A 23,355-nucleotide genomic window follows, 5' to 3' on the forward strand; every position below is an offset into this window, starting at 1 on the left:
AGTCTGTATTCGGAATTTCCGTGGTGAATTCTCACTCGATACGTTTCATAGTACATGTTTTCTTTTTCAACTCGAACGTGGTGAACCCGGGGGTGACATATTACCAGATCGGAGTTCCCAGTTTTCCATCAGCACTTTCGTAAATGTGTCTCTAGCTGTTTGTAAAACAGTTTCACCCGTTGTTATTTTTGTTTTGCACTCACCAGCCACCGTATTTCTCCCACCACACAGGTTACACATTAACATCACAGAGTTGTATATTGCATCTGCTCGGTTCAGGTCACTTCATCCATTGATGATGAGCGCAGAGATTTGCTGAGGGAGAGTGTAGATGATGAGGGCCAAGAAGATCGAGAGGACGGCAAGAATAAGCAGAGCAATGATGAACTTCTTGAACTTCTTCCAGATGAGGAAGACGAAGGTCTTCATTGGATTGACGAACCAGTTGAAGCTGGTGGTAGGACGACTGGAGGGGACAACACAGGAGACAGGTTACTCGACAGAAGTCACTGAAACTATGTGTGCATGTGTGTGTTAAATTGGCTGTGTGGCCCAATTGTTAAGCAATATCTTTGTGAGGACATTTCACCTTGTGAGGACATTTTTGCTGGTCCACACAACTTTAACAGGCTTTTTGAGGATTAAGACCTGGCTTTAGGGTTACTGTTAGAATTAGGTTTGGATTGTGGTTATGGTTAGGGTAAGGGTTAGGCATCTAGTTGTGATGGTTAAGGTTAGGCTAACGGGCTAGGGAATTATGTCTATGAGTGTCCACACAAAGAATGCAAAACAAGCAGGTATGTGTGTGTGTGTGTGTGTGTGTGTGCATGCTGTACTTTGGTTTGTCCAGAGGCTCAGGCTCTTTGCGGCCCCGCCCCACAGGGTTGGCCTCCCCTTGCTCCAGTGTCACGAGCTGAAGTTCAGCTTCCACCTTTCCCTTTACAAACAAACACACACATAATATTTAAATATAAATAAAGATACAAACATCTGTGGGGCAGAGTTAGCTTTAGCGTAAGTGTGTTATTGTTGTATTTTTGTACCATTAACAGGAAAGTGTTGCCACTGCTGTCAGTGTACTGGAGTTGCTCCTTCTTCATCTTGCTTCTCCTGTCCTTGCTCTTCTTGCCTTTCTTTTTCTTGGCCTGCTTCTCCTTCTCCTCCTTCTCGAAGTCCTCGGCCGTCTTCAGGCGGGTCAGTGGCCACCAGCCCTTCATCTTCTTGGCACGAAAGATGGAGAATCGGGGGTTTGCCCGATCCTTTGCCATTTCAATCGTACACTGAGCGGACGACTTTGCCGGTCGCACCATGTCACCGAGACGCAGCTCAATGGAGCCTGGACGAGAAGGGACAAACGAGTGATGATGAGGAGCAGGAGAAAGAGGATGACAGTGACCAAGTGTCATTCACACAAGGGTTTTGGTGAATCTGTTCTATTCACTGCTATACTGAAAATCAATGAGAGTCGAGTGGAACCGAGAAGAAAATCATAATTTTGTCAACTAATTTGACAATGGTTTACACACTACAGCTTGAACAGCGATAAAATTCAGCAAAGAAGGAATTAGGAAGATAATTTTGGGGCAGAAGAGTACAACAACACTGCAGCAGAGCTGTAAAATTGGACGCAGATTCAGAATCACAGATTTTCCTGACTTAAACATGTGGACACGGAGGTAATTAAGATGCTAACATATGTGCGTTCCAGTAAAAAGTCTTACCCAGGAAGTCATTGGCTGAAATGCGATCATAGTCCCACACCTGCAGTGTCAGAACAGCAGGCTGTCGAAACTCTGACTGTTCCAGAGAAAAGAAGGACTCCTTCTTCTTATAAACCACCTCTTTCTGCAGGACAAGAAATTTACTTTTTATTAGTAAAATTCTATGACTTGTTTGCTGCAGAGTTAACATTAAAACCACAATATGAACAAACAGCATTGGTTTAGCTCCTCGGAGGCTCACCAGACTTGCACATTCAATTGACCGTGTTGAAGGTGAAATCCTGATTTTAGTTTAAGGTTAGCATCAGGGATGTTGTTAGTAAGCAGTGGTTAGGGTTAGGATCAGGCAACGTGATGATACCTCAGTAGGAAGGTAATCGAAGCGGAACACAAATCTCCAGTTGAAGTTTCCTTCTCCAGTCAGAGAGTTAAAGTGAACATCAGTCTCCTGTTTCTGTCCGTCGAGTCCCTTTATCCATCTGCACAGAGAAGACAACACTGAGCCAGCTGAAGACATCTCTACCTGCTCCTGATTTAACCTGTTTACCATCATTTCAAAATATGTGCGTGGATCTAACCCTTTCATGTAGATGTCGGAAGAAGGGTCACCCGTGAACGGGTTGATGTCTTCTAGAAACACATCGTCTGTGTTCCAGATGATTACCCGCAGCTCGTACCTGTTGCAATAGACACAACAAAAGATTAAATACACATGTTCTATTTTATTATAATCTACAGTGTGCAACAGTGTGTTGACCTACCTTTCAGGTTGTCGGGGCTTGATGTCAACGGCGGGCGGGGCAGGAACATCAGTAGGAAACATGTCCACCCACATGTGAAGGAAACCCTGCAATACACACACATACACAGCTGATGATATTTCAGTGCTATTGTTTTGTCAGTCATGTTGTTGTGACTGATCTAGATTAATGTTGTTTGTGTTATGATCACCTGTGGCAGTCCAGGTTTGTCCTGGTTCTGCAGGGACCGGATCTCCACGTGCTCTGGAACCAGAGAGAAGGCACCGGGGAGGAACTCTTTCATTTCTCCCCAGCGCTGCAACACACTCAGGGCTGCATGTTCCTCCATCTCTTCTTCCTCTTCTAGAGAGAGCTGGTTCTTCTTCAACAGAACTGATGAAGTATTATTCATGTTAGAGCTGATTAAGACAGTATAGTATTCTGCATGTGTGTTCACAGACCTGACTTGTCTGTCAGTCCTACCTTCAGGTACTGCATCAGGTGGGATTTTGAAGATCTTGTTGAGGATTTTGACCTCATGTGTCCTGTACTCTGGAGGTGGGATGCTGTTTTCCCTACAGAGCTCAGTTAAGATGGTGGACGGCTTCTTGGCATCATGCCACATATTGTAACCATCACTGGAGAAAGACAGCGTAGTGTTAGTTCTGATTTGGCAGTTTTGTGTCATAGTTTTAGCACTAATGTCAGAATGTGATAGTGATATGTTATTGCTGGCACTATGGTTTTGTAGTTCTTGTCCTATATGTATGTGTTTTTCTTAAGTTACATTCTGTACATGCTTCAGTTCTGCACTATATATACTGGTTATAACATGTTATAGTCCTGGTAGTAACATGTAATAGTTATACTAATAACATGTTCTAGTACTGGCTGTGAGAACTGGTTCTGTCAGAGATTTCCTTCTGTTATACAAATAAAATGGAATTGAATTGAACAACCCTCTCTGTGCTGGACCATACAAACTAGTGGCAGTCATTTCCATGTCACGTCTGTATAATAATCTTTTTGGTAATGTCCCTCCTGTGTCCAGTCTTGAGCTGGACTGTGCAACAAGTCATGTTGTTGTTGTTGTAATACTAACGTGTCATAGTAGAGAGCCAGACCACAGCAAGCTCTATGTTTGCTGTAGAATCGGTTCTCAAGGTCAACCCGTGTTTCACCAATGACGTCATCAGAGCCCACAAGATCATGGTCCATCACCATGATCGCCAGCTCCGTCTCTAATGGGAAAGATACGTTGAACTCAAAGACCCTGAAAGATGCAGTCAGACAGTTAGAGTCAGACAATCACAAACAAATGGTTCAAAAGGTACATGTGGTACAGACAGATACTGACTCTCCAAACACGGGGTTGAGCTGTTTGGGGATGTATCGATCCTTGGTGTCGAGAGACTGCTGTCCGACTTTGAGGACAAGGTAGGGGTCAGCTTTGCCATTCGGGTCTGTGGGAGCCAGACTGTTAGCCTGGACACAAACAGAGGGAGAAGAGCAGAAATGTAGGATTCACAGAAGAACACACTTTATCAACTGGGTTTAATGATAAAATAAATAATAGAATTATAAAGTCAATGTATGGAAATTTTATTTAAACAAGTTTTTTTTTTTATTGCAGCTAGCTCACATAATTTAGATCTATAAGCAACACTGAATGCCTTAAATGTAACAACGGTGTAAATAGACTAACAAGGATTTAATAAAAGATTAGACAGAGACAAGTACCTTAATAATGTAAACCCGAACTAAGACTTTAATTGGGGAATTTTTGGGGATTCCATCTGTGATCTGGCAGTGAGTGTTTTCTCCATCTTCTGCATCAATTGGATAAACCAAGAAGGATCCCTGAGGAGAGAGAGGGCACAGTGTAATAACACTGGAGGAAGAGGCAGACTAACAGGCAAACACCTCTCCATCTGCATTACCTTGTATTTCCCCATCATCCTTTCCCCTTCATCTTCGTCCTCGTCTTCACCACTTGCTTTGCCTTTGTACAGCGGGAAGATTTGCAGCCAGTCTTGAAACTGACTGAACTCTGACTCCAAATCACCACCGTACAGCTGAGTACACACACACACACACACACACACACACACACACACACACACACACAGGCAGACATTTAAAAGAAAACAATTACAGTAACTCCAAAGATGTTCTGTCTTCACTTGCCTTTCTGCCAACATCAGGACTGAGTCTGAGGAAAACTCACCCCTAAACTGCTTTATCTTTATGTGTCTTGGTTCTTCATATGCAAGATCTGATGTTGGACCAGAATCAGACTAGGTCCAAATAATATTCAAAATAACCAGGTCTAGTAAGTTACCACTGTGGCGCTAATGTAAAGTGGATTCAAGTGGATTGGAGTCTGCTGAAAGTCCAGGTCCTTGGGTAACACTGTGTTAAAGTCTCCTTCAAATGATGTTTTAGAATGACTTTGTCCACACTGAGTTTGGGTATGGACCTGTGGATGCAGTCTCACAAGGCACAGCGGGTGAATGAGGAATGAATCCAACTGTGATTTCCACTGAGGCCGATTTCATCTGCATACTGGGCGGCCAAGATTGCATCCCTCAGGTCAGAGTTAAGATCTCACTCACCTTCAGTGTAGCAATTGCCTTGCGTTTTGGAGGTTCAATCTCAACCACCACCACTTCGTCCTCCTCTTCGTCGTCGATGTTTGCCATTGACAGATTCACTGCATCTGAACAAAAAAGAAATATTAACATTGTTGTCTTGCCATTGCTTTTCATATATTTAGTGATATTTTATTTGTAGTATGGTTGTATGTTCATGTTTTCCCTTTTTAGTATTGTCTTTACATTATATTTCTCAATATAATGTTGTGTTTTCACAAAAGCCTTTCCCCACATATATAATACAATACTATATAAATTATCGAAGATAAATGATCTCATGTGGAAACATTGTTTTCCTTTCACTTCAGTGAACTATATTTGGAGTTTTATGACAAATTTGCAGAACTGCAAGTAGATACATTATATATATATATATATATGCATTCATATATGCATTCAGAGCAAATAAAGACTCCTTAAATATGTCACATTTTGTCATGACGCAGCCTTATTTATCAGTGACAAAGCAAAAGCAAAAACTCCTGGCAAACTAAAATGAGTATTTAATTCAGCCATGAGTATCCTCGTCTTATTATGTGTGTTCAAGTGAACAAATTAAGAATATAAAAGAATAAAACAAACAGTAATGTACTGACTGTAGATTGAACAGGGGCAATGTATTTTAATGAGCTTATTATTAGTTTATCATATGGATACAACATACAATATCAGAATGGGAATTACAGCACAATGCACATGACAAATATGACTGAAATAACACAGCTGAGCTGTACCTGCATCTGCTTGTTCCTCCGTCTCTTCTTGCTTAGCAGCCTGCAGACAGTCAACAGATTGTTTATGTGAATGAGCTCTGTGAGTATATTCTTCTTCTTTAAAGATGAATTTTACATTCATTATTAACATGTCATTTTCTTCTGCAGTGATCTTTATATTTCTAGTCTAAAAACAACCTAACTTAATTTTTCATACAATGCAATGCAACAAACTTTAATGGAAATACAATACAATTACAAGTACAAGGGGGAAGAGTTGATTCTGTGGTGATTATTTATGTTGTCATGCTGATGTCTAATTAAGTGTTTCTATACAAAATTATTGTGGGCTATTCTTTATCATTCTTGTTAAAGTTACCACTGGATTTGTTCTTTTATTAAAAGTTCAAAGAATACCGTAGTACTAGTGAAAGATTATCGACACATTCTCACCTCTCTCTCCAGCTCATCCAGGGAAGCGTAGTATTTCGACCACCAGTCCAACTCCTCCTTCTCTGGCAGCTCCTCCTCCAGCTCCTCCCCCTTCTTATTTAGTTTTTTCCCATGAAACTGAGGGGACGGGGCAACATCATTTATGGTTATACTTTTCTTTTTTTTGGTATTTTAAATGAACAGACTGGAGATGAACATATGTACACGAACCAGCGTCATGGGGTTGAAGGGAATCCTTGTCTGTTTGAATGACAGGGTGCTTAATCCCATTTTCCTCATTGACCTGAGAGTGTTTTCCCTCTTCTGCGGGTCCTGTTTTGCTATAGAAACTGGCAAAGAAAGTGTGTCAATTGAAACAATGCATTGAAACAAAAGGCTACTCAACTGTCACTTGCAGAGGACATTGCTGATCCCCTCCGAAAGATTCACACTCAGTTGTTATGACATCACAGCTCCATCCAAAATGATGTTGTAGGGAGCCATGTCTCTGCTGCAGCGTAAACCTCATTCAAAACATTTTTCATATAGATGGGAGTCACTCCTTACACTTATTGCAATGTATACAGGTTATGTTAAAAAAGAGAACGACAGCTATGTTTATGTCTTTAAATTACAGCATAGTAATGTACTGTAATGGTAATATCTTTGAAATAGGAAGGGAACATGACGACAATAATCATCTTATTTCTAAAATAATTTTCACCTTAGTTATAACAAGGTAGTAGTGTGGTAACAATGAGATATTATTACAATAACACCATATTGTTGCTTTTCTGTATATTATTGTTCATTATATGTTCCATTTTAGAACATGAAGTTTGATATGAAACAGCAATGACATGAATGATGCAATAGGGATTTTCAAACAAATGACTACCATCATCACTAGTTCAGTATCTCTTTACCTTTTCGCTTAGGTTCCTCATCTTCCTCCTCTGCTCCCCCGCCCAGCTCAGGTGGGGCATATTCCATAAGACTCTGGACCACATGAGACCCAACCAGAGCGATGCGACCAAAGGCTCGATGTTCAACCACAAACACAGTGAGTGGAGGGTGGAGGTAGGACTGCTCTGGCAGTTCCTGATAGGACCAGCAAGTAAAAACAGGAGAGAGGACATTAGTTGTGTTTCTATTCCATATACTTGCAATTGTTATTCTAATATTAGTAACAGAAACTGACCACGTCAATGTAGCGGACCAGCTCTTTAAAGTTGGGATGAGCTTTGTAGCTCTCGATCTCTTCGGACTCCAGCTGACGTCCTGCACATTCCACCCTCACCAGAGGGCGCTCCACCTCAAACAGCTGCACCCTCTTCAGCTCACGCAGACCCCAGAACAAAACCTGAACACACACACAAAGACACCAGCAGCATCCTGTAAGTCTGGTGCTCCATTACTGTTAGGACTCTGCAGTTTCCTGTTGCCTGTCCTTTTTCAGTCTCCTGCCTGTTTTTAGATGATAGCTGAGCTCCCAACCAGAACAACTTCATGCTATCATTTCCTCATGATAACCTGGTCTCCACAGAATAAAAAACACAGCTCCTCACACTGTCTTCATAAAATCACTCCATTTATCTATTGATAGCCAAGCATGTGACACACCTACAAAGCTTTCTTCTTGGTGTCTTTTGTGGAATATTTAGTTTCTATTTTCCTGTACTCCAGGTTCATCTACTCAACCATCGTGAAAAAGGATCAATCCTCTGCCTGTCACTGTTTAAACCCTTCTTTTGTGTGCTTTTTTGACTGCATTCTTGGTCCTATACATCTGGTTACACACACGAGACATAAACACATGTGCAACATGTCCAAGTGTGCGTATTTATTGTGTGGTGTGTCAGACCTCGATCCTGAAGGTCTTCAGAACAGGTCGGACTCCTGCTGGGATGATGTAACATCTCTGATCCTCCATGTAGGACAGCTCCTGAGGCTCCACACTGCTGGGGAGACAGGGCTGCAGGGACAAGGATTTCTCTGGTTTAGTATATGGAATAAACTTGGGCACATCGTGTGTATAAATGGGCAAGTCCGGGTTATGACAACTTTAAGTTCAATATCAAGTGTCAATGTGTTTTCTAAAATGTTGAAATACTATGTTTTTGGAAGTGTTCAATGGTTCAATCCACAAATTCATGTAAAAAATGCAACAAGAGAAGGAAATACAACGCTTGCCTCTGTACATTTCAGAGCCTCTGTAAGGCAATACACAGGTTCAGAGTCCAGAAAATACTCTAATTCAGCTAAAAAGTGTGGTATACTTGTTTGGTTTGATAAGTCTTACCTCTCCAAACCCAGAGTAATCCAGCTCGATGAGTTCGAAGGCAGCCAACAGTTCTCCGGCGGGGGCCCTGCCTTTGCTGATGTCAAAGAAGCGGAGGGAGGGCCTTCGGTAAAATTGCTCCACAGCTTTGAACTCAGGCTCTGCATACGCTCGGCCCAGTGGCTTCGGACTACCCTGCTCGAACACATTATCACACAGGAGGCTATTATGACGTACGAGGGATAAAGCTAAGAAAATAATCACAAGAACATCAGCGTTACCATTGAGTCGTAGTCATAGATGTTGATAATGATGAGAGGTGGGTCTCGTTCCAGTTCCTCTCTCGTTCCTTCCAGCAGGACTCTGTCGAACAACAGACACTGACACCAGGCTGGAGAGAGTGTGTCCGTCAGCATCTGAGAACGCACACAAACACACACAAAGAGGTTTCCCAGGTCATTGTAATATTTAGTATCTGAAAACACCTAACAATAAATGAACAGCTGAATGTTTGTGTACCTACCCTGGAGACCTGACACTGGGTAGAGAAAAGGACCTTGGCGAAGGGATCAGACAGGCCATTGCTGTCAGCGGCCATCAGGCCACGTGCCTGGTACAGGTGACATCGTAACTGGAAGTACCTGCTGTCTGCAGAGAAAAAGAGATTTACCATCACCTGAACTCACAGGCTGTGAGTTCAGTGGATGTAGTCTCTCCACTGGTTTGCCATAGGAGGTGAACTCACGAAATATAGTGAATAGCAACCCGGGAAGTAGTTAGTATACTAATAGTTAATGGCCTTAATCACTAATTTCAGGTTTTCTTGAATAGAACACAATGCCAGTTTTGTTGATTTTGTTCCCATTTAGAGGAAACTACATGATAAAGGACAGTATATGAGTGGACACTAGGGGTGGGAATCGCCAGAGACACCACGATACGTTATTACCACGATATTGCAAAATACTGAAAATTTGCGAAATCATTTATTGCGATACGCTCACACAACAACTCTAGTGAGAGTGAGCACTTGGCACCATCTAGTGAATAAAACTTTTTCTTTATTTGTGCTAATCCCCAAAAAGTTGAATGTTTATTTGTAACAAACACCATGTCTACAGGCGTCAGAACATTTCATCTCATGGGTGATGTCACCACCAGTGACTACTTGCCTAAATCTGGACAGACATTTATTTTAAAGACAGATAAAATGTGCTGAAGAATCACCCTGGTGGAGGTGTGCTCACTTACCCTGACAGGACAGACTAACAGGAAGCTTCCTCCTCCCCTCCAGAGAAAGATTTTGCTCCTCCTCTTCCTCCTCTGCATACACAGGCAGGAACTCCTCCGGCAAGGAGTTTGTGGCCTCTTTACTGTACTTGGCAGAACCGAGCCACATGTAGACCTCTAGCTTTGCAAAGATCTCACTTGCCGAACTTCCTGGAGACTGAGACGACAGAGAAACACACATACTAATGAGTGCAGAGAAGGAATAGTGAGCGCATCACTGATGTTTTTATTTTTTTATTTTTAACAAAAAGATGGCAGTGGGCAACACACATTTTTGGAGTTTAACTGTAAAGTGTTGTCTAGGATTTTATGTATGAAACAATAAAAAACAAGTGTTCTCCATGATTTAAAGGTCTAGTGTGTAAAAATTAGTGAGACTCCTCTGCTCAGCCCTCGTTTTTCCCCTAACATGTCAGGGAACTACAGTGGCCTTTGCATCAGGACGTCATTTTTCTTACTTTGTACAGTAAACATTTGCTTCAAAAAGGCAGCTTTGCAAGGTTTGTCCATTTAGGCTGTTGTACAGACCTCCAGGACATTTTATGAGACATTCTCCATAAAGCAAGGCTCTTGCCAAAAGTAAATATAAAATGCAAATTCGACTTTTATTGGATTTCTGCAAATCAACTCTTTCTTTTGCAAAATGTTCCATAATGGATGATTAAGAGACAGAGAGCAGAGGAGTGAGGCCACATGCATGTAAATAATGCATGCTGCACTGTAAGCACAGCATGAATACATTTGTGAAAGGAGTGGTATTCTTGTCATTTCTTTTAAATTATGCCTGAGAATTTCACTAAATAATTTGTAAACACCTGGAAATTCATACTGAGATACAAATAGTCTTATTCTGAAATCTGGATCCCTTTTCTTCTTTTACCTGTGGAAAAAAGTATGTTGACAGCACACACACACACACACATATGTGTGTGAGTGGATGATGAGTCAATAGTGTGATATGCATTTCAAAATATCGACTTCAGTGAAGGGTAAGAATCCTCTGTTAAGCAATACCACCAGACATGTCAGAAACAGGATGGTGAATATTATCGATGGACGAACTAATCGATTCACTCACAAGGCAGTACACGCAATCTGTGATTTAAGAAACTGAATGAATGGTGAACCATGGTGAGAATCTGAGTGATTTTAGTGTTAGAACTCCTGCGGTGTATCATGGATGATTTTAATATACCTTCATGTAGTAGGTCGTGACTCGACCACAGTCCTTCCCCCTCTTCTCCTCCACCAGTGAGAAAAAGATGGAGTGGGCAGGGATCCTGACATAGGCCAATCGCTTGCTTTTACTCACTAACCACAGAAACACATCTGGGATGGTATTCTGGGGCTGGGGAGAGAGTGGCGTGGATGTCAGACCTCACATAAAATACATGCTACAATCTTTGATGTCTTTATGGCAGCCTACAGTGACCTCTTTCTGACCTCTCTTGCCAGAAAGCGGAGTTTCTTCAGGAGTTTTCTGCTATCCATCAAACGCTGACTGGCGTTCTTTCTAGTTAATCTACGTCTGGCTCTCACTGCCTGTCTGGCCAACAGGACCTGAGGACAGATCATACATCCAGTTTACAAAAAAAGTAATAGAGATATAGGAAAGTAGACAGTGGGGATAGGCACAGGCGAGAACAGACTCACTAAGTTCTTCTTGATGAATTCCTTCCTGCATCTGTCCAGGTGGTTGGGACGGGACTGAGACTTTCTAGCACCAAAAACATTAAACTGCCTGCAAAGACACAAATAGACAACCAGGTAAAGACAGATGGGGGGGACAGACAGTGAGATGATCACGATGACAAATCAAAACACATTCTACTCAAAATGAGTAAACTGACTTGCAGGAGACCACAAGCTCCAGCAGCACCTCCACCAGGCGCTCCTTTGCTTTACTCCTTGGTCTTCTCAGGAGTCGCTCTACCTCATTGAGACCAATCTCCTACACAGGGAGCAGAGAGCAAAGAAGACAAGACATGTCCACAGTTTGTTGACGAGGCCAGATAACACACCACATCATTGTTCTTCAAAGACATCGTCTCGTCTCGTACCAGTCTGTCTGCCGTCTTGCTGAGCCAGTTTGCCTGATGGAGACGAAAACTGTGATCCTCAAACTGAGTCCAGACAAACAGACAGGGCTTCTGTTTAATGGAGGGGGGCTGGAGGGGAATACACTGGAATGACCTTAGAAACACAGACAGGAAAGACAGATTGACATGGAGAATGATCTTCAGTTGACCAAAAAGGTTCTGCCCAAGACAATGACCCTGTTAAGATCTGGGTGTTATGGATAGACATTTAGGTTGTTTTTTTCCAGTTTTTCTTTTCGTACATCATTTTGATAGAATGAGTAGGTGGGTGTTGTTTCCTGTTACTTTTCCAAAACCGCAACCTCCACGTTTTGTTAAAGTTGAAATGGAAAAAAAATGGGAAAAACATGGATGGATAGACTGTGGTCTTGAAACCTGAGTAGGTGCAGACATGGTTATTTACCTGTCGTACTCAGTGGGCTGTGGTCTCATGGCATCAGACACTGATCTGATCTCAGGTTCGAGACTCAGCACATCCTCTCTGTCCAGCTCGTCCTCTGACTCCAGCAGACTCTGCACCTCCTCATACAGAGATTCCCTGCTACTCCTCAGCTCCTCCCTGCTCCTTTGAAGGTCATCCCTGCTTTGGCTCTTCTTGGATTTACCAACCCTTACCATTTTCCCATAATTCCCTGTAAGCGACAGAACAGCTGGTAAACAAAGTCAATAACTGCTCTTTATATGGACATTTCTAAGAATTTTCATCTACAAAAGTTTTACATTTGTCTGAGTCTGACACGCTCAGGCTTTAAGTATATCCACTGGCAGCCTCTTTCTTGCACATGTAGAAATAACAGTATTTAACTAATTCAACATTTAACTAATTCAACCAATTTCTGCACAGAAAACACAGAGTGAAAGGTTGTTAAAAACAACACATTTGGTTATTACAAAATACAAATGCAGCATGGCTTGGCACGACTCTACTAGTTTTTGTTTTTTTGTGCTAATAACTGTATAGTGGAAAAGAAGCCAATAGAATACACCAGTTACCTATTGAGAGTTCAAAGGTCAGTGGTCTCGTTCCCACAGATGGGTCTATCATTGTGATTTCAAACAAAGATGCAAACAGCAGGAACTCTTCAATGTCCCCCAGAAAACCCTGAAGAGGACAAATTTAAAAAAGTATAAAAAAAAACTGCAGGACATGGACACGTGGACTCATATGTTTCATTTTGTGAATCCCTCCAAATCAGCAGAGGGTTTAAAGTATTGCTTGTCATTGTGAAGTAGAAGTGCTGAGTGCTGAGTGAAACAACACTATTTACATCAACACAACGTTTAACAGGAATGGAACAGATGGAAAAAATGGTGAAAAAAAATATATACGTTGAATTCAATAGCAAAGAAGAAGATAATGAACCCAAGATAATGACAAAAAACCTCTGCACAGAACAAATCTATATTAGATGGTGTTAGTGATGAGGGCACTGACCTGAGGCAGAGGGTGGATCGTCTCAGTCTCCACGGTAATGACTTCTGGTACCTCAACTCCTGCTTCCCCTGAGTCACCCGCCAAACCACCGGCAGACATCGATGCTGGAGAAAACAACAAGCAACTGTTCTTTGTCTTCACAGGATTATTTAATTTAGCAGTTATCACTGTCATCAAGACTTAAAGATGAAACTGGTGTCCATGTTTTCATCTGTGATGAGGCTGACGAGTGTCTCCGTAAGAATGACCTGATCTAAACAGGACCAGCGTGAAAGTGTGTCTCAGTGCCAGAGTCTAGATGTTAAACTCTGACATAGACACAATGTTTTTTCCTTTCATTGTCATATTCTGGACTAGTACGGCTCAGAAACTAGGCCTGAGAATCATTTGTTGTGTGCATTAAAGACATTCCTCTCAGCCTCTGTTTCATAAACTGGCCGTTTATCAAATTAACCACCTTTAGATCACTGAAGAGATCCACAGTACCTCAGTATTTCTATCCATCAATTTCATACAAAGTCCATACATAGCTCCTGCATACTTCAAAAAAAGTTCTAAAATCATTTATTCTGTCGGCTCAATACTTAATACTTAATATTTATTAATGAATGAATATTCATTAATAAATATTCAAGGGGGCTTAAAGGTGGCACATCCCTTTTGTTGTTTTCAGAAACAGATGCTGAAGCGGAGGTCAATATTATAATCCTCTACCAACTTTTTCAAATGATGGTAGGAAACTACACCCATTGTCTTGTATTTTAACTTCATATTTCTCCACATTGTCCTCGGCAGACTGACCTTCATTCTTCTCTTTCTTCTTGCTGCTCCTCTTCTTCCTCATTCCCAGCTTTCCAAGTGTCCCTTTCAGCTGAAAACAGGCAAATAGGAGTCAGTGACATAAGAGATCAGGGGAGACTTAATCCCAGGGATGTTATGAGTGTCCATAAAGCCCAATAGTCATGGAAAATGAGATTGGGAGGGGGTTACCTTTCCCAGATTAAGTAAGGCTGTATCTCCTACAGCAGCAGATGGTGAGGTGTAAACCTCCACGGAAAGAGCGAGGAGGATTCGACCACGATAGAATATTCCTTTACCCAGACCCTGGTTCAAAGCCTGGAGAGGACACATGAAGGTTGGTCTGAATTAGTATGTTTTTTATCACATACAGCCTCTGAGTTTAGCATTTGGGGAAAGACATGAATATGTTGTTTGTTTAAGGGTCCAATAGGCAGGATTTTAAAGATATGTGAATAGAGAATACAGGAAAGAAAAATGTGACAACTAGTGCTGCTCAAATATTACATATTAGACCTTTAACCCAAAGGTCTTTATATAAATGTTGTCTTGTTTTACCTGGTGGACATCTCCGAGGGTGGAGTTCTGCGGAGAACCATACAGGTTGACCCAACCTGGACCAAAGGTGGGGTTAAACCCTGCAGTCAAAAGATAGAATAATTTTAAAGTAAGGCAATAGGTATGTAAAAGCTGTAAAGTTACACATATTCCACATTATCTCACAACTAACATTATCATTAAACAACATTACCAACAATCACGCCATACTCACTACAGTACTCACCCTCGTAAATGATTGCTTTTAAGCTGCAATTCAAATTATAATTAAAACTCCATAACGTTATTCAGCATGTGTACAGTGTTAGTGACCGTACCATTCCTGGTGGGGTCAGAAATCTGCAGCAGGTCTAGGAAGTGTGTTGCCAGGGCAATGTCTCCCATCTTGGCGTCATCAAGGATCTGGACTCTGATTCTTTGAGCAAGAGGAGGAAACTGCTCAATAAAGTTGATCTCCTCATTCCAATCTGGACAGCTGGTGGCGCTGGCGACTGATGTTTCACCCTAGACAGATATATAAGTAGATTAACTGCGGCTGAGGGCAATGCATGCTTCTGCATCATGAAGGAAAACATAGCCAACAACACAGTGTTACACACACTGCATTCATCCGAGTACCTGTTGTCCTGCAAAGGTCACTTGTACATAAGGGTCAATGAAGACAGTCCTGTCAGTGACCTTTGACATCTTAGCCATGAGACCGGCATCCATGGTGGGCAGACCCTCTGCCCTGTAGATGCGGATGCGGAAACGTGCCCATGGACGCTCAGAGGCCATGCCTCGAGGAAGCAAAAGGTTCCTACAAGAATAACAACATCAGAACCCAGAGCTGCTCACACTGGTTATCCCTGTATTCACAATGATTATTAATGTGGTCCCTCCGCCATGATGGAATCATGACAATCAACAAAACTAGCTTGATGGAATCCTCCCCAAGTTCCTTATTTTTTATGATCCGATCAGCATCTACCACCTCAGGTGATACACATTGAAGTTGTTATCTCATCTGAACAGTGTGTAGTTATTCAGGCAGATGAGAAAATTGTTCGGGCCTATTACCACAATACATCATTTATAATATACTGTCTGTAATGCTGTTTCACGAACTGCTTGTCTTGTTTTACACACACATACAGTACACACACATCAAAATACCTTAACAAATGCTTAACAAATTAGACCACCTATAATAAAAACTTTAAAACTAGAAATGTTATTGTTATTTATTAAGCAAATAACCTTTTTATACCCACATTTTAAATAACTATAATTTGTCATCTTTACTTTTTTTTCTGCTTTTTTGTAAAAAAAAAAAAACAACAAAAAAAAAACTTACATTTGGAAATTCATGGATAACAATAATAACTATATTTTAGCAGCTGGGGCATAAACATTACATTGGGTAGTGTTCTAATACATTTGTATGCACTGTGCTTCATTGAGAGCTGTGTACTGTGTGTTCGATTACTGACCTTTCTATGTCGTCACTGACTCCGGACGCTGAGCTCGGTAGCACACTCGGCATGGTCATTGTTTCTCCCTTCATCAGAATACTGAGACTAGCTTTAACATAACCCTTGATCCCTGACCGGGTGTCAGCTGGGTCAGTGAGGGGAGCCCACTTCTGGTAGAAGCGGTGATCTGGACATGCAGAGAGTTCAGACATGAGACATGAGAGGACAGTAAGTATTTTTAATCAGAGTTCTACGATGTGAGCAGTTCTTTACCTGGCTGGTTGTAAACAGTGGAGATGTCAATCTTAAATGTTCCAATGTGGGTCATCAGGAAAGCCAGAGTCCGCCTGTGGAACACCTGAGAGCAGGTGACATTACAGGTGTTTAAAATGGTCATGTCCACGCCTGTCACCATAGTAACAGCAGATGAAGTATAATGGAACTTGCCTTGATCTCTATGACTTTATCAAAGAAGAGCTGTGGAGCCTCCTGGAACTCAAACTGGAAGTTCTGACAGAGGAGATGAAGTAAACGTCTTGTGTTTATTGCACTTCATTGTATTCTACTGGGCTGAACTGCATTCTGCTGTGTGACATTATAATACCTCATTGTAGAAGGGGCAGTTGGTGGACTTCTGTGTTGCTGTGTGTCTCTTCTGATCGCCCAGTCTGATAAAAACTGCGGGATTGATGTTCACGCCAACCAGTCTCTGGGCCTCCAGGATGTTTACATTCACCTGCACACACACACACACTGGTTTCCATGACTTCAGAGGACATTACATTGACAAACAATAATTTCCTTAAGACTTCCTTAACCATAGGAGATGAAGGTTTAATTACGACTGGCCTAATCCTAAGTACCTATTGTTGTCCAGGTAATTAAAAACCACCATAAAAATACTGTCCAAAGATACTACATATTGTATTCTCGGGTTAAATTTAAAAAATAAAATACTTAAATGAAACCATAAGTTGATAGTTGTGATATTCCTGTATCTGACATCCTGACATGATGGCAGGAGGTTAAACATGTGACACTTCAGATGAATGTTGTCTTTCATTATGCTGCGATTGTAACAAACACTGGGTAGATGTGTGTACAGTATAAGGATGGACTCACCTGAAAGCTCTGGACTTTAGGTGTCCCTATGGCAACACTTCTTGACAGAGGCCTGCAGCGACTGCACACACACACACACACACACACGTTGTTGAAACCACAGATGAGATGATAGCACACATGAAAACAGTCATTCAGGTGAGCAGACCTCAGCAGAGGTGTGAGGGTGATGTTGGAAGCCTCCAGGTCTTCATCGTAATCATCGTAGTCGTCGTCGTCATCTTCCTCCCCAGACATGAGCAGACTTTGACCGAGACGACGAGCCTCTCTGTCCAGCACATTTGGGCGAGTGATAGTCCTCTGACTGCAGGAGAGAGAGAGATATCTATCTATCTAATATTTTATCACAGGGACATGAAACTAAAGCTCACATGTAGATAAGAAGATGCCCATAAGAACCATGAGTGGGTGCTTGGATATCTTTGTGTTTGTGTTCTTTGTGTTTTCACAGGTTAGCATCAGTTTACTGAGTAGAGGTTTTGTTGAGTGGGTTAGGGAGTTAACTCACCTCTCAGGGTCATCAAATCCATCATTCCTGATGACCAGATCTGAACTGATGAAGGAGAGAAACCAAAATCAAACAAGTGTGGTTAGAGCGCCCTCTGTTGATCTGGGGGTTATTTGTTTTAATCAGTGAATGTAAGTGCTTCACTATGCACAGGCTAATAAAGAGAGACCTGCATTACCACCATCATGTGACCACAGGGCAAGGAAAGGATGCAAGGATGCAGGTGACGGTTAGATACTGGTGTTAGTAGATTCTCATGGTTGTGATATCATCATCATCATAGTTATCAGACAAGGAAACGTAGTATCAAGCCATAATTAGTTAGTTATATCTGCATTGAATGCATATACTGTATCTTCTCAGTCAACTCCGAGAACCTGATTAATTCTTCCTCTGACAATCTTTTGTGTCCCTCAGCCACACCTAAGTATTCACTTTTGTGTAAGTCTATGATCTTACTCATCCTCGTCGTCTTCAGCCTGGAGGAAGTCGAGTCCTTGCCAGTTTCCTACAGATCCTTCAACTGGATGATACTGAATATCCAGCTCTATGTAGATCTACAGAAAGAGGGAAAGCAAAGTGCAACTTATTAAGACCCATCGAGTTGGATTTTATAGTAAACTTAACACTAATCTAATTACTCATCATCACTAATGTCTAGCGGTTTCCTAACATGTATGTAAAAGCTGAGATTCAGAGGTTTGGGACAAACAGGCAGACATGTTGATTTGTGTGTGTGCGTGTGTGTGTGTATCTGTCCTCACGTCAGTCAGGCCGTAGTTGGCATCGGTGAGTTGTTCCCGTAGCAACAGCTTCCCAGAGGTAACAACATGCTGGAGACTGATCACAAGTTTACCAAGCAGTCTACAAAAACAAACACAAACATACACATAAACAGGCTGTGTGTGTGTGTGCGTGTGTGCATGTGTGCGTGTGTTTGTGTGTGTGTGTTACCTGTTGGAGAAGACTTTACTGCTGTTGTAAACACTGACGGAAAAAACTTCATCTTTGATCACTTTACCATAGTGAGGCCAACGGAAATGCTGCACACACACACACACACACACACACACACACAGAGTTTAAAACCATCTGTGAGTGACTTGACTTGATATGTTATGTAAAAAACAATGTCAATGTTTTATCATTTTATGCACTTTTAACCACATCTCATTAACTTCTTCAGTAAACGAGACGACATGGGTCATCACAGAAACTTCATATGATAATAATATAATAATAATAATTATAATATATATAATATCTATACAGTTGTATTCAGCAGGGGGAAAAACTGTGACCGGTGTCACTGTTCAGCATTGTTCTCTTGTACCAGCTGTGTGTGTGTGTGTGTGTGTGTGTGTGTGTGTGTGTGTCCTTTTGTAGTTGTGCAAGGTTTTTTGCTTCTGATGTTCACACAGTCTATTGATCAGGGTGTGCACTACACACAATAATATCAACCCAACATGTAGACCCTCCTCACAAAGTGCAGGTGTGAAGTTCACCTTTAGGCCATGCAGAAACAGGATTTTTTACTTTTTCCACAATAAGAGTGCCTTAGTTTTCAAATGTTTTTCTTTACACTTTTAAATTGACTCAATATTTGGAACATAATCCAATAATTAGACCACCAATCAAAACTTTTCTTTGTTTAACTGGGACATAAGCGTCATAAGAATGTCATATCGTGTCACACCATGTCTCAGAGCTTAATAACAGGGATGGATGGTTTGTTAATACTTAACTAAAAAGGACCGTATTTACAGCAGCAGCGAATACCAAACATGGCACGCACACACACATGTTCCCCTATAACCATTTATCACCGTGTGGTAAGCTTAGGTATGCACACACACACACACACACACCTGGTCACACCTGGAGAACAAATATAGACTGACTCGGCACAGCACTCAACGCTGTTTTCACATCACACAGAGGTTACAGTAATGATCTTATCTGACCTGCCATCACTGTTTATGTCGACAAACATGTGGTGATGTAATGAAATGGGAGGAGGCATCTCTTAAACAAACACATTGTCCTTTTAACAAAAATAGCAAAAACAAAATGCATTTGTCTTTAGGGAAAACTCAACGGGCTGTATGCTAACACTGTCAGGGAGAAATGTTTGGACTGTATATCGCGAGGAGTCTCACTGGCTGTTACTATGGTGACGCACACATTCAGGGGTGTGAAATGAGTTAAATTAGTTGTTCATCCACCAGCTTATGCAAAGTTCATCCTGCAACTCGATCAGCTCATGACATCAGGAGGAGCAGATCATCAGAGAAACTGAAGAAAAAAAGAACTGATCCACATCTATGGGATAACATTACTTAGCAGCATGCTCTGCTCAGTCTGTCAGAAAATCTCTTTGGTCTGAGATAAATGTTTTATCTACTGCAGTATTTAAATAATAAAAACTACTACCCAGTGCACGATCGTTACTGTTTTTTAATGTATGAATTCTAAATGTGTGAAATGTATTCTCTCTAAAGTGACCTTCATATATATAGTGTATATCTATCTATATATCTATCTATCTATCTATATGTATATATATATATATATATATGTATATATATATACATACATACATACATACTATATATAGCAGTGTTCATCAGCTCATCCTATATGTAGACACAGAGAAAGGACTAAAGCTTTATTTATCGTAAGCTTTATGAGTCCAGTATATAACATTTAGGAAGGTTTTTTTGGCAGAAATTGAATAAATTAACCATACATATGTTAACATGACTGTATAAGCGCTTTAAAATAAAAAATCTGTTTGGCTTTTGTCGACTTTTAAGTCATTTCCTGACACACTTAGGAAAGGCAGTGCTCAATTCCTTACAATATGCAATTTCTAAAAGGAATACAATTATTTTCCGAGGAAATTTTGGAATTTAAAACTTGTGTTGAGACATTTGAAAACCTTTGGGGGCTGGAGGAAACATCACCTGCCAAAGGCATGATCATTTATTCTCTGAGATCCATGGATGTTTGCACCGAGTTTGAAAAAAAAGTGATAAACAGAAACTGCTTCCCAAGAAGCTGGCAGCTCCTGTGTGGACATTATTTCAGGAGCAATAACTTTTTTTTCTCTAAGGAGTGCAGTAGAATGAAGGCAGAATCACATCAACTGTACTGGTGTATGTGTGTGTGTGTTTAAGGAGTGTCTTTGTGTGTGCGTATACTAACTGTAGGAGCGGTTCAGTTTTTATCAGCTCCATTAAAATACTTTCAATCTGAAGAAGACAAATAAGCTACCTCTCTTTCTCTCACACACACACCAACACACACACACACACACACACACACAGCGAGAGAGAGAGAGAGAGAGAGAGAGAGGACAAATGGTCTTAAATCACAGTAGCTTGTCTTCCCCCATATCCACTTCCTCTGAAACCACATGGAAGTTCAGCTCATCATCTGAGAGCTCAACATGTGTTTAAGACAAGGCTTGTGCCTAAAATACATATAAGACATTTATTATACACTTCTACAAACAGACGTATGGGGATGATATTCCATTTCTGCCAATGTCTGTGAAGGTTCTCACCCAGGTCATACTAGTCATCTTCAGGAGATAACTATAGGCAACTGGACTTGTTTAAAGGGCCACTTCACCCTTCACTTTTCTTTTTTTTATTTGATCATCAGACAGTGGATCTGAGATACATCTCATTCAACAACAAAGGAAGTTGGGATTGAAGAAAAATGAATAAAATTGACAGGAAGTCGATGTCATTGCCTTCAAAATAAAAGCCCTAAACTGCTCTCTACTGTGTTTCTGTCAGGTTTTATGGGTAAAAATGTGTAAATATGTAACATGTGTAACATCAGTGTTCTGGTCTGATTTTATCCAACATGATCAGACAGATCACATCGGCAAACCGTCGTTTACTGACCTCATTGAAGATGGCAATGTTCTCACACTGCAGGGCTCGGGTTTTATGAGTGAATCCTGGAAGACAGAAAGACCAACAGTTACCATAGCAACAGTGCAGATGCTTCAGGGGGTGAAGAGGGGGTCGATATCTATGTTAAAGTATGTAGACACATTACACACTGTACAAAGTACAGTTAAGCAATTAATCCAACTGTCCTTTAAACACCTTAACTACACATTTGAAAACAGCTCCATATTTAAATGCTAAACCAACCTGTGACTTGCATATAATGCACAAATACTGCAGTTTGTAATACTTACTTTCTAAGCTCCTTTTAATGTAGGTCTTTAGGGTATTTATTTATTATTCCTAATCAAATATAACACAGAGATACTTTTAAAATGAAAGAAAGAAAGAAAGAAAGAAAGAAAGAAAGAAAAGAAAGAAAACAGATCAGACATGGTGAAAGGAAAATAGGGGACAGAAGAGAGGTGGAGGACAGATGGGGGAGGAAAAAAGAGTAACAAAGACAGAGACAACAAATCAACAATGATTGACAACAAGACAACAACTATGTTAAAATACGAAGAAAGGGTGAAAACCAAAGAAAGAGAGAACATGAACCAACAGCAGAAGAACAAAACAGTACAAGCTACAACAGACTAGGACTATGTCACTTCAGATTGTTGTCATTGTTATTATTTATTATTAAGAGTAACTGTTACCTTATTAAATGTTCTATGTGAGCAGCTGGAAAAGGACAGGTTTTGTTTTTCGTTTTTGTTTTTTACTTCTTTTTTTTTTAAAGTACTAAATTGTAATCAAAATAGCTGATGATTATCAGATTATTAAATCTATGGACAATACAGTCATTATTTGACCTATTGTACATTTTACACTTAATAACAAGAATCAAGAATAGTTTATTGTCATTGCACAAGAGAAAATGTGTGCTACCCTGAGAAAACAGTAAAAAGAAAAACTAATAAAAGCAGCAATAAAAACATCAGTAAAAACACAGACAACCATTCACCTCAACACATTCAATAAATATATAGAAACGTAGCAATATTTGAAGACATGATATAAAAGAAGAGTCTGACCTCTGAAACTGAGCTCGACTTTTCTGTCAGAGCGTCCCGGCAGGTTGGAGATCCTCCTCAGAGTCACACTGATGGACATGATGATCTCACACGTTCAGCTCTCTGATCACTTGTCTGTCTTTACACATTTTGTCCCTCTAACGTCTTCTCACCTTGTGTATTTCGTCTCCTCTCTCCAGCTGAAGGAAATTAACTGCTCTGTGTGTTTTCTCTCCAACAGTAAGATGGGAGGTCCATGTAAGTGTGTGCGTGTCTGTTAGGGCAGGCCCTTCATAATGTTTGAGAAAGCAAATGGAGTTGCTCAACTAGTTTCCTCCATAGAAAACACACATAACTCAACTCGTCACTTCACATCAAACAATGTAAATTAACTAATTCCTAAGTTTGACACTGAAAACCCAATACTATAACATTTTGAATTAAGTTTTCTTTCTTTTCTGTCTGATATTAATGGGTTGTTGTTTTTTTAAAAGAGCTGGGATGAAATATTATTTCATAGAGAATGAAAACACAACCATACAAAAGTTCTCTGCACTTCTACTTCTACT

General features: G+C 40.7%; 1 protein-coding gene across 1 annotated transcript; it reads right to left on the reverse strand.

Annotated features, from left to right (window-relative positions):
* Positions 1-265: 265 nt before the first annotated feature.
* On the reverse strand, positions 266-23,012 carry fer1l4 (fer-1 like family member 4). Its single transcript, XM_044025128.1, has 49 exons — positions 22,808-23,012; positions 21,723-21,778; positions 18,760-18,848; positions 18,570-18,669; positions 18,265-18,362; positions 17,806-17,850; positions 17,446-17,601; positions 17,298-17,358; positions 16,780-16,911; positions 16,623-16,685; positions 16,449-16,533; positions 16,194-16,362; positions 15,340-15,520; positions 15,039-15,225; positions 14,722-14,801; positions 14,356-14,481; positions 14,167-14,236; positions 13,366-13,469; positions 12,924-13,032; positions 12,334-12,562; positions 11,892-12,024; positions 11,682-11,782; positions 11,485-11,572; positions 11,275-11,391; positions 11,027-11,179; positions 9,793-9,988; positions 9,065-9,189; positions 8,823-8,957; positions 8,563-8,736; positions 8,125-8,235; positions 7,462-7,623; positions 7,187-7,361; positions 6,492-6,610; positions 6,282-6,398; positions 5,850-5,889; positions 5,077-5,180; positions 4,402-4,536; positions 4,202-4,321; positions 3,819-3,946; positions 3,564-3,734; positions 2,945-3,099; positions 2,673-2,854; positions 2,483-2,568; positions 2,300-2,398; positions 2,083-2,200; positions 1,722-1,845; positions 1,044-1,336; positions 837-937; positions 266-466 (listed from the first exon to the last, which is right to left on the reverse strand). The coding sequence occupies exons 1-49, from the start codon at positions 22,884-22,886 to the stop codon at positions 286-288; spliced, it is 6,162 nt and encodes a 2,053-aa protein (XP_043881063.1). The 5' UTR covers positions 22,887-23,012; the 3' UTR covers positions 266-285.
* Positions 23,013-23,355: the final 343 nt, after the last annotated feature.

This window comes from Solea senegalensis, linkage group LG4, assembly GCF_019176455.1.
Source record: "Solea senegalensis isolate Sse05_10M linkage group LG4, IFAPA_SoseM_1, whole genome shotgun sequence".
NCBI lineage: Eukaryota > Metazoa > Chordata > Actinopteri > Pleuronectiformes > Soleidae > Solea > Solea senegalensis.

What these genes read in the sequence shown, in the direction of transcription:
- fer1l4 (XM_044025128.1), bottom strand. Translation starts at nt 22,886, where the DNA reads ATGTCCATCAGTGTGACTCTGAGGAGGATCTCCAACCTGCCGGGACGC. An exon ending in TGGATGAGCTGGAGAGAGAG is followed by an intron (nt 5,890 to 6,281) that starts GTGAGAATGTGT and finishes GACTGTCTGCAG; the next exon opens with GCTGCTAAGCAAGAAGAGAC. An exon ending in TCCGACATCTACATGAAAGG is followed by an intron (nt 2,201 to 2,299) that starts GTTAGATCCACG and finishes TTCTCTGTGCAG; the next exon opens with ATGGATAAAGGGACTCGACG.